At 50.6% G+C, this 12,128-nt stretch overlaps 1 protein-coding gene across 1 annotated transcript in view; it reads right to left on the bottom strand.

Annotated features, from left to right (window-relative positions):
- Nucleotides 1-12,128, bottom strand: part of ATRNL1 (attractin like 1) — a 313,371-nt gene that overhangs the window by 125,924 nt on the left and 175,319 nt on the right. The window contains exons 21-24 of the mRNA XM_072130772.1: nucleotides 9,401-9,453; nucleotides 7,464-7,558; nucleotides 6,236-6,314; nucleotides 1,674-1,831 (exon numbers count right to left, since the gene is read on the bottom strand). Coding sequence (XP_071986873.1) covers nucleotides 1,674-1,831; nucleotides 6,236-6,314; nucleotides 7,464-7,558; nucleotides 9,401-9,453 — 385 coding nt within the window. The remainder of the gene's footprint in view (nucleotides 1-1,673; nucleotides 1,832-6,235; nucleotides 6,315-7,463; nucleotides 7,559-9,400; nucleotides 9,454-12,128) is intronic.

The raw sequence follows: 12,128 nt of genomic DNA, 5'->3' as shown, positions 1-12,128 counted from the left end.
AAAGAGCAGAAAATGTCAGCAATACAGGGCAGGATAATATGAGCTGCAGCTCTGGAGGTGACTGGAGTATAACACCTTTTGTCTATGCTGAACAATGCCCACCTGCGGACCCCCCCTTTAAGGATAACTCTCATTGGATCTTGGTAGACATCAGTGAGCAACATCGCGGTAACTGATTTCTATGATTGTATTTTATGAACTGGTCATGGAGATTCATAGGGGGCGCAGGGGGTATTAGGAGACTCATTAAGCGAATGGGGGGCTGAAGATAACGGCTGGGGTACAGAACACACAACAATCAGCAAGATAACACACTGTAACAGCTGAAGCTTTGTTACAATGTTTCCGGCCTATCCTTCTGGACTTCAGCCTGTTACCAGTTACATTGAAGATACATTGTGAAGCAGCTAGGCTCTAAGTGGTCTGCAATGCATCTGTTACAAAACTCCAGCTGTATATGAAGTTGGGATTGGTTGCGATTGATAGGTCAGGGGTCATGTGCCCCTCCCCCTCCATAGTCATACATTGATGATGATGATGATGATGAACACTGATCGCCCAATGTCTCAAGATGACCGTCCCGTGCAGCTCCCGGAGGGGACGGTGCGGCCTCTGCTGACATCAACGAGAACAAGACCGCAATGGATTTATTACAGCTCCTGTCCTGATGAATGTCACAGCAAACACCGGAGAAAGTTATCAAGGAAGAGACGGATCAGCACCAGGAGGGAGAGGGGCAAATACTATAAATCCCCCAGAGATCAGGACCTCTATCAGGGGCACAGATTACACCCAATACACTATCTGCAGCGAGCACAGAGCACTGCAGTGTGAGAACGTGCCCCCCAGAGCATTTGGAGAAACTACAATTCTATCACAGTCCTGCTGCTACTAAAAACATACACCAATGTCTGATTACACTGATCTCCTGGGAAAATACATAACACTGGCTGCAGAGAGCACAGCAGTGTGAGGACACACCTGATGACAGCTTCCCTCTTCTACATAAATATGCCCGTAGTCGTACTGTGGCAGCCATTTTGTCCCTTACTCGGCTTTTCCAGGATTTCTGGGATCCTCTATTTCCACCTCACTCCATAAATCTCAGTCATTTCTTATCAGAGGCTAAAAATGAAACCCCCAAGCTCTTCCCCGTTATCAGTGAGAGTCTCTGGTGATTTACTGGCACAGTATTGTGAATATTGATGTGCGGTTGCGGATGTGATGTCGGGAACGGGAACACATCAGGTTTTATGGGTTCAGTCCCAGGATTTATGGGGGACGGGCCGTGGATGTGGTGCCAGGGAGCAGGAAGATGGCTACCTTCCAGGGAATTCATCAAATCTGATGATTACGGACTGGAAAATGAACCTCTACAAATACTGGGAAACACAAGGAAGGATAAGTCACCGATCACTGCTAAAGCTGCGACACGGATATAGACAGATCTGCTCATCAGAAATCTAGAAGGGCTGAGTGACCACTGATGTGATGGATGCTATAACAGTGATATATTTGTCCAGCAGGAGAAAGTTGGGTTACTATAGAATTGATAGATGCTATAATAGTGATATATATGTGCTGCAGGAGAAAGTTGGGTGCTGTTAAGTATGGCTGTCATCCATCTTTCCCAGCCACTGTATTATCATCTTATACACATTCATAGGACTGACCTGAATCTTGATTGGCCATGAGAAGTTGCTGACGTAGACATAGAAGGTGATGTTGGGGTTACTCCGAAAGTTAAACTTCTCGCAGGAGAAACTGTCTCGATATTCCTTGATGTGAGACTTGGCCACCAGGGGGACCTCCTCCCCAGAGATGGTGCCGGCTGCAAGAAGATACAGGAAACGTTATAAGCACCGCCCACATCTTCATCACATGTCATCATCTATACAGCCCCACCCCTGCAGGACCTATAACCATCTAATACACAGAGCCCAACAATCCGCCTCTATATATGATACAGAGACCCCCAGATTTTATAATCAGTCTGTATAGACAGTAGAGACCCCAGAAGTCTACAACCAGTCTCTATATATGATGCAGAGACTCCCAGATTTTATAATCAGTCTGTATAGACAGTAAAGACCCCAGAAGTCTACAACCAGTCTCTATATATGATGCAGAGACTCCCAGATTTTATAATCAGTCTGTATAGATACTAGAGACCCCAGAATTCTATAACCAGTCTCTATATATGATGCAGAGACTCCCAGAGTTTACAATCTAGCCACCATAGTCTGCGTAGGTGAAGGACGAGGAGCTTAGATTCCTCTGTAATCAGCAGCGTCCTGTAGACGGGGGACCCATGACCGCAATCACAGGGGGCCGCACAATCTACGCTCCCACCCAATTACTGCAATCTCCTTCCCATCTGTCCCTGAAGATCAGCAGGAACGTGCGGCTACATTATCATCACCACAGAACGTGTCAGAACTATAGACTCGGCTTATTTTAGATTCTCTGCTTGCTGTCAGTGAATGAGAACATTCTCACTATAAATGAAGGGGATGAAACTTCTTTTATACAATGTGTCAGTGCTGAGGATTGTAACGCGCCCTTAAGGCTGTATTCACACCTCGTGTTGTCACGCTGTATTTTGTCGCAGTATATTAAGGTAAATCCCAGCGGTTTTGATGCCTTCTTGCTATAACTTTGCCGTTTTTGTGAGCATGAGAAATAGAAGGATTGGTGACAGCAAGCAGAGATCCTGGATGGTGAAGACTTGTTACATTGCGTACCCCCAGACATCCCCCTTAAGGAGGCCTCTGACTCCATCCTTCCACCTTAATTCCCAATCTGGCGCTGATCAAACACCAGCGGCGCCTCGTAAATGTCCCTGGTAAATGTCAGGGTGGATTTTTATGTTGGGGCTCGTCCTCCCGCCTGCGCTCCTTCATTCCGCCTTCATCAATCCATGAATTTTTATTGACACAAAGTGTAAATTTCAGCGATCTCCACGCAGAGGAAAGTGCGAAACGCCACGTTTACTGCAGAATTTATCCTCTTATAGACTCGCCAGACACAGGGGAATCTCACAGCTGAGAGCGAGGGAAAACCTCTAATAGACACGGTCCTCTATATGTGCAAGACATTTGATTGCTTTCAGTGAATAGAAACTCTAGTCCCCCTCACACAGCGCGAAAGCAGAGATTGCATCTCCAGATCCGGGTCCGTATTGCCACATATCATAGGGTTCATCCGCGTGAGGCCTCCCGCTGTGTCGTATTGTGCTACGACAAAGGGGAGGGACGCTTCCCTCTGCACCTCTTAATGAAAGCAATTATTATTTTTTGGGGGGGCATATGAGCAGACCACCTCAAAATCCACTGGTTATGGGGCCTTACTATTTACGCAAGGCTGGACTAGTCACTGACAGCAAGTACAGATCTTAACAGTAGAGCGGAATGGAAAGCAGTCATTTGTTGGATGATGTCCTGTATAATCTGCACGCCACTCACATCGAATGAATCTATTATTCCTGATTATTATTCCCTCCCTGATGAGACGACCTTCACATGACCTTGCCATTTTGAGGTGATGACCTCCCACCTCGGCCCCCTGCTCCCTCCTGCTTGTCACTTCCTGTGCTAATCTCTTTACAACTTCTGCGCTTTGTTACTGCGGTCGCTGGCTGCGCCTGTTCCATCTCAGATTCCATCAGTTCCCACATGACAAGTCCCTTTATCTCAGAAAATTCAACTTTTCTCCAAGTTCATTAATATATGTAAATATAATTGTGGCAGCCGCCGCCTGCAGGACGGGACACAATGGAAGCGCTGGGGGCGGTGCGACGCATCCTCCGTCTTCTCATTCACGGCATTTCCCACCGGCTCCGCGTCCTCCTCCGACGTCTCTTTCAGAAGTCATTGATGCTGAAAGGAAAAACTTTCCAGATAAAGAGCGTGGGTCCCCAGAGAGGAGGGAAGCGGCACCCCGGAGCGGGCGCAGATAAGACCGCCCCTTTATCTGAGGCCGCAGCCGCGACGCCTATTGTCTCATATCAATGTTAAGGGGAATAATTAAGCCGGGACACGGATCCTTGTCTCTCCGGTCGCAGGAAGCTTTTATCTTAATTAAAATCACAGCGTTTCATAACACCAACACTTTGTTTTATTTTCTACATTTCAATATTATAAAATTGGGCAGCGTCACCACCCTCCGCCACCATTCGCCAATTGCCTATTAACAGTGAGGAGGAAACATAACATATTAATGAAGCTCCATTTACCGCGCAGCGAGCAACGTAACGTCGTAACAACGGCAACACAAGGAGCGCAACGAGGGCATAGGAGGATCACAAAAAGGCAACGGAAGGAAAAGGAGACAGAAGAGAGGAATAGAGAGAAGAGGGAAGGGAGTAAAGGAAGAAGGGAGAAGAATTGGAGAGGGAAGTGAGGGATGGAATAGAAGAGAGAGGAAGAGGAAAACATAGGAGGGAGAGGAAAGGGAAGGGCAAGAAGAATGGGAGGAAGGAAAGGGAGAGAAAAGAATGAATGAAGGAAGAAGAGAGAGGAATGGAAAGAAAGAGGAGTGGGAAGGAGGAGAGGAATAGAGAAAAGGGGGAAGAGAATGAGGAATAAAGAGGAGAAGGAGAGGAATTGAGAGAAATGAGAAGGCGAGAGGAAGAGAAACAGGAGAGAGAGGGAAGGGGGAGAGGAAGAGGAGAGGGAAGGCGCAGACAAATAGGGAGGGGCAGAGGAAATAGAGAAAAGAGGGAATGGAGAGCGGAATAGAGAGGAGAGGGAGAGGATAGGAGGAAGAGGAGAGGGAAAAGAAAGACAAGGGGAGAGGAAAGGGGCAGAGAAATAGAGAGGGAAAGGAATAGAGAGGAGATGAAAGAGGAGAGAGGGAAGGTGAAGATGAATAGAGAGGAGAGGGAAGAGGAAGAAGAGTGAGAAAGGAAGAGGAGAAGTAGGAAGGGGAGAGTAAGAGGAGAGGTAAGGGGGAGTGGAAGAAGGGGGAAGAGGAAAGAGAGGAGAGGAAAAGTTGAAGGAATAGAGAAGAATATAGAAAAGAGGGAAGGTGGAGAGCAAAACAGGGGAGGGAGAAGAGAGGACAAGGGGAAGAAGAGAGCGATTAGGCTGAAATGAATAGAGAGGAGAGGAAAGGGGGACAGGAAGAGGAGAAAGGAAAAGGGAAGGAGGCAAGGAAGAGAAATGGGACAGTAACACATGAAGAGAGAAAATTAAGATAAAAGTGAAGGATAGAAAGAAGTGAAAATGGACAGAAGACAGAGGGAAGGAGGAGAAGAAGAGTGAGTGAAGGAGAAAGAACAAGGCAGCAGAGGAGACGAAAGAAGAGCAGTGGACAGAGGTGGAAGGATCAAGCAAGAAAGAAAATTTTGCTAAAAATTTTAAAAAATTTAAAAAATTCTAAAAAGGGCTATCCTCACGTCCCTTACATCCACCTACCTCCCGATCTACCTTTATAGGTAGATTCGTGGTGGTAGGTTCTCTTTAAATAAATAAAGAGATGAAGTGAATGTGAGAAACTTGGAGGTGGATGAGAAGAGGTGAGAGCAGGGAGGAAAGAAATGAAAGAAGACTAAAGGAAAAAACACAAAGAGGAGAAAGAAACAGATGGAAGAATTAAAAGGACAAGATGAGGATAAGAAGAAAATAACAAGAACAGTAAGAAAATAGGGAGAAGAGTGAGAGCAGGAAGAGAAGAGAAAGAAGGTAATGATAGGGATGATGGAAGAGAGATGGAAGATATCCATATAGGAAAGAGCCCAGAATGAAGAGGAAAATGATTATTGTACAATAAAAGACTACAACTCCTAGCCTCCGTGTAATGTGACCTAAAGACAGAGGGAATAATGGAAGTAGAAGGAGGATGAAGAAGAGGGAGGGAGGAGGAAGTGGAAGAAGGAGGAGGACAGGAGATAAGAAAAGAGGCCAGATAGATGGATAGAAGGAGGATGGGGAAACATTGACAAGAAGAAGGAAAGAAAAGAGAGGCTGATAACGGAGAGAAGGAAAGAGGCAGCGGTGGTAAGAGAGGAGCCAAGACGGAGTGAGCGAAGAAATACAGGAAGGAGAAGAGGGAGGAGAGAGAAAACTTATGAGCAGATTTATCTGAAGAGGAAGAAGGGAGGAGGAGGATTGGAGCAGGGAACCATATGATGTAATTAGACTGCATGAACATGATGTCATAGTCTGATGACTATGGCCCCACCCTGTGACTCCGCCCCCACCACTCCCACCCAGGTCTCTGTGCCGGTCCTCACCTGTAGATCCGATGGACCACGTGATGTTGAGGTTAAAGTTGTTGGAGGCGTTGATGGAAATGTCCAGATTCTTATTGGACTGAAAAAAAGGAAAAGAGCTGAATGAAAACAATGAAAACCTCAGCAGCTTCATCAGACACTGACACAACAACGTCACTGAGATCTCCCAGCATCCCCTGCATGTTCAGTGCCTGCACAGAGCTCACAGGTGTCATCACCTCTGTGTGTGTGTGTGAGTGTATATATGTATATACACATATACACAGGGGGGGGGCAGACGGGAGGGGGAGGACAGGGACACGGGGGGGCAGACGGGAGGGGGAGGACAGGGACACGGGGGAGCAGACGGGAGGGGGAGGACAGGGACACGGGGGGCAGGCGGGAGGGGGAGGACAGGGACACGGGGGGGGGGGGCAGACGGGAGGGGGAGGACATGGACACGGGGGGGGGCAGACGGGAGGGGGAGGACAGGGACACGGGGGGGGGCAGACGGGAGGGGGCGGACAGGGACACGGGGGGGCAGACGGGAGGGGGAGGACAGGGACACGGGGGGGGCAGACGGGAGGGGGAGGACAGGGACACGGGGGGGGGGCAGACGGGAGGGGAGGACAGGGACACGGGGGGGGGCAGACGGGAGGGGGAGGACAGGGACACGGGGGGGCAGACGGGAGGGGGAGGACAGGGACACGGGGGGGGGCAGACGGGAGGGGAGGACAGGGACACGGGGGGGGGCAGACGGGAGGGGGAGGACAGGGACACGGGGGGGCAGACGGGAGGGGGAGGACAGGGACACGGGGGGGGGGCAGACGGGAGGGGGAGGACAGGGACACGGGGGGGGGGGGAGACGGGAGGGAGAGGACAGGGTCACGGGGGGGGGAAGACGGGAGGGGGAGGACATGGACACGGGGGGGGGGGGAGACGGGAGGGGGAGGACAGGGACACGGGGGGGGGGCAGACGGGAGGGGGAGGACAGGGACACGGGGGGGGGGCAGACGGGAGGGGGAGGACAGGGACACGGGGGGGGGCAGACGGGAGGGGGAGGACAGGGACACGGGGGGGCAGACAGGAGGGGGAGGACAGGGACACGGGGGGGGGGCAGACGGGAGGGGGAGGACAGGGACACGGGGGGGCAGACAGGAGGGGGAGGACAGGGACACGGGGGGGGGGCAGACGGGAGGGGGAGGACAGGGACACGGGGGGGCAGACAGGAGGGGGAGGTGGCACTCACCTGCTCGGGGTTGGCGATGAAGTTGATGGCCGTGTGGTGGCGATCGTCCTCCTGGATGAGGCTGAAGGTGAACTGATAGTCGATGAGGAGGCTGTCTGCAGAGAGAAGACCAGACATACATAACACATACATGTGCTGCACTCTGAAGTACTCTGTGCTGCTGTGTACCCTGCAACACACTCCTTACAGGACAGGGGATACAACCGATTACTCTCTGTTATCACCCATTTCACCCCCGTGAGAGGAGACTGTACAGGGGGGGGGGGGGATACAACCTATTACTCTCTGTTATCAGCCATTACATCCCGGGGAGAGGAGACTGTACAGGGGGGGGATACAACCTATTACTCTCTGTTATCAGCCATTACATCCCGGGGAGAGGAGACTGTACAGGGGGATACAATCTATTACTCTCTGTTATCAGCCATTACATCCCGGGGAGAGGAGACTGTACAGGGGGGATACAATCTATTACTCTCTGTTATCAGCCATTACATCCTGGGGAGAGGAGACTGTACAGGGGGATACAATCTATTATTCTCTGTTATCAGCCATTTCATCCTGGGGAGAGGAGACTGTACAGGGGAAGGGGGGGTACAATCTATTACTCTCTGTTATCAGCCATTACACCCTGGGGAGAGGAGACTGTACAGGGGGGATACAATCTATTACTCTCTGTTATCAGCCATTACACCCCGGGGAGAGGAGACTGTACAGGGGGATACAATCTATTACTCTGTGTTATCAGCCATTACACCCCGGGGAGAGGAGACTGTACAGGGGGATACAATCTATTACTCTCTGTTATCAGCCATTACACCCCGGGGAGAGGAGACTGTACAGGGGGATACAATCTATTACTCTCTGTTATCAGCCATTACATCCCGGGGAGAGGAGACTGTACAGGGGGGATACAATCTATTACTCTCTGTTATCAGCCATTACATCCTGGGGAGAGGAGACTGTACAGGGGGATACAATCTATTATTCTCTGTTATCAGCCATTTCATCCTGGGGGAGAGGAGACTGTACAGGGGAAGGGGGGGTACAATCTATTACTCTCTGTTATCAGCCATTACACCCTGGGGAGAGGAGACTGTACAGGGGGGATACAATCTATTACTCTCTGTTATCAGCCATTACACCCCGGGGAGAGGAGACTGTACAGGGGGATACAATCTATTACTCTGTGTTATCAGCCATTACACCCCGGGGAGAGGAGACTGTACAGGGGGATACAATCTATTACTCTCTGTTATCAGCCATTACACCCCGGGGAGAGGAGACTGTACAGGGGGATACAATCTATTACTCTCTGTTATCAGCCATTACACCCCGGGGAGAGGAGACTGTACAGGGGGGATACAATCTATTACTCTCTGTTATCAGCCATTACACCCCGGGGAGAGGAGACTGTACAGGGGGGATACAATCTATTACTCTCTGTTATCAGCCATTACATCCCGGGGAGAGGAGACTGTACAGGGGGGATCCAGTCTATTACTCTGTGTTATCAGCCTTGCTCGGGGGGTGACTCTTGTCCTGTATTTGCTCTTGCAGATGATTTCTAGTCTTGTTCCTATCACACAGACGTCTTATTCCACAACTGTCGCTGTACTCGCATGGCGGACTCGGTTGCGGCGGGGGATGTACTGTCACTCATCGCTGAGGGATAATCTGCCGGCCGCACATCTGTCTTATGTCACAGCAGACGCCATTGTCCTGACACATCCCACAGTCTCATCAGAGGAGGACAGACAGCTAATTATTGCATCGCACAAGAACGAGCAATGCTCTAGTCACATCCAGAGCTGCATTCACTATTCTGCCATCACACTGTTTCTCTGGTGCCAGTAACATTCAGAGCAGTTACTCCACAGAGTTAAAAGGAAGTATCATCAGTAACTGTGGATGTGGAGCTGTAGGTGGGTACTTACAGTAACAGGTTCCGCGCAGCGGGTTCCCCAGGTAGCGATTCTCAGAGTCACATCTGCAGGAGAAAACACAAGAGATCAGGAGACGCCCGAAAGAAACTATAGGTACTTGTAAACCTCCACACAACTGCTCTCTGTTATCAGCCATGTACCTGGAGAAGCTCCTCAGTACACACTACTGCTCTCTGTTATCAGCCATGTACCTGGAGAAGCTCCTCAGTACACACTACTGCTCTCTGTTATCAGCCATGTACCTGGAGAAGCTCCTCAGTACACACTACTGCTCTCTGTTATCAGCCATGTACCTGGAGAAGCTCCTCAGTACACACTACTGCTCTCTGTTATCAGCCAAGTACCTGGAGAAGCTCCTCAGTACACACTACTGTTCTCTGTTATCAGCCATGTACCTGGAGAAGCTCCGCAGTACACACTACTGTTCTCTGTTATCAGCCATGTACCCGGAGAAGCTCCGCAGTACAAACTACTGTTCTCTGTTATCAGCCATGTACCTGGAGAAGCTCCGCAGTACACACTACTGTTCTCTGTTATCAGCCATGTACCTCATCCACCTGTGTTACTGCGTCCTGCATGTGCCCCCAGAGCAGAGATGATTGGAGGGACCCCTCATTATCTTGGATAATTAACAAGACCCTCAGTTCTTGAATTCATTGATAGGTGGAGGTGGAGTCAGTGATCAGCGCCATAGTGCCAGGGGTGGCGGTGCCCATCTATTAGCCATGCTGATGTAGCAGAGCTGAAGCAGAGTATCTCCTGGGTCTGCTCTCTGCGGTGCTCAATGATTCAGGGTCCTTCCCCGAGGTGTCAGCAGGAGGCGCCGCGCTCTATCCCTGCAGCGCCCAGATAACAGGAGCCTCGTAAATGCCCAGCAGCATCAATCTCCCCGATACACGGCCGAGGCCTCTACCCCAAGAAATATGGCAGCAGCGCAGGGAGCGGAGGAGACAAATCCAGGAGGCAGAGATTAGATACAGGACCGCCATAACTGTCTGCACTGAATCTGCAGGCGCTCTGCCTGATCACTGGGAGATTAACCCTTCACAGGGCAGGTATCACACAGATAAAGTTTCATCTCTGTATACATGAGCTCCATGATCTCTGCTTGCTGTCAGTGTATAAGAACACCCATGACTTATACTCCAGTCACATCCAAGGCTGAACCCGCTATTACTTCATGTCTGCTAATACAGGTTTGGATGTTTCACAATATATCAGTAGAATTATTTTTGCAGCCTTGGATGTGACTGGAGTAGTCAGGACATAACACCAGAAAAAAATGTGCAGACTGGAACATCAGACGTTGCAGGTGGAGCAGATCCGGTGCAGTGTGTCAGGATGTGCAGGCAGACTCGCTGCAGCTCTCGGTGTGAACCTTCTTTGAACTGTAGTTATTTCCGTTTTATTAATCAGTAAGTGACAATATAGGAGGCGGCGGTGATAGACGCAGTAACGTGTCGTGATGTGGAGCCATTATATTTTTATCTCCCCGGTGTCAGTGGTGTATCGGATCAGCACCGTCTATGGGGCTCTGCTTTGGGGGAGGGGCGGCGGCGCGCCGCTGGGTAATTAACCGCCCAATACAGAGAAACGGAGAAGATAAAATCTGCGGCTTTGGTGGCGGAAAGCATTAAGCAAGCACCTGCCTCACACTCCCTAAATAAAACCGTAATATTCACGCCGGCGGCGACCGCCAGATGCTGACAGCTTTACACTGATGAGTACGAGAGTGTGAGCCCCGCCGAGCACTAGTTACCTCCGCCGCCAAACTAAAATTTACACCAGAGGTAGGGGATCCCCAACATCAGGTGTGGGGAGTGCCGCCCCATAATATACGCCAAAGTTATGGGAACCCCTAAAATCAGGAGTGCAGAGTGCTGCCCCCATAATATACGCCAGAGATATAGGAACCCCCATTATCAGGAGTGCGGAGTGCTGCCCCCATAATATACACAAGAGGCATGGGAACCCCCAATATCAGGAATGCGCAGCGCCGCCCCCCTAATATACACCAGAGGCAGAGACCCCTATAGTTGGTGCACAGCAGGGGTGTTGTAGTGTCTTCTCCATGGTGCACAGCAGGGGTGTTGTAGTGTCTTCTCCATGGTGCTCAGCAGGGGTGTTGTAGTGTCTTCTCCATGGTGCACAGCAGGGGTGTTGTAGTGTCTTCTCCATGGTGCACAGCAGGGGTGTTGTAGTGTCTTCTCCATGGTGCACAGCAGGGGTGTTGTAGTGTCTTCTCCATGCTGCACAGCAGGGGTGTTGTTGTGTCTTCTCCATGGTGCACAGCAGGGGTGTTGTAGTGTCTTCTCCATGGTGCACAGCAGGGGTGTTGTAGTGTCTTCTCCATGGTGCACAGCAGGGGTGTTGTAGTGTCTTCTCCATGCTGCACAGCAGGGGTGTTGTAGTGTCTTCTCCATGCTGCACAGCAGGGGTGTTGTAGTGTCTTCTCCATGCTGCACAGCAGGGGTGTTGTAGTGTCTTCTCCATGGTGCACAGCAGGGGTGTTGTAGTGTCTTCTCCATGGTGCACAGCAGGGGTGTTGTGGTGTCTTCTCCATGGTGCACAGCAGGGGTGTTGTAGTGTCTTCTCCATGGTGCACAGCAGGGGTGTTGTGGTGTCTTCTCCATGGTGCACAGCAGGGGTGTTGTAGTGTCTTCTCCATGGTGCACAGCAGGGGTGTTGTAGTGTCTTCTCCATGGTGCACAGCAGGGGT

Source organism: Engystomops pustulosus, chromosome 11, assembly GCF_040894005.1.
Source record: "Engystomops pustulosus chromosome 11, aEngPut4.maternal, whole genome shotgun sequence".
In the NCBI taxonomy this organism is placed as follows: Eukaryota; Metazoa; Chordata; class Amphibia; order Anura; family Leptodactylidae; genus Engystomops; species Engystomops pustulosus.
The sequence above is the reverse complement of the archived record's forward strand: the minus strand, read 5'-3'. Positions and strand labels throughout refer to the sequence as shown.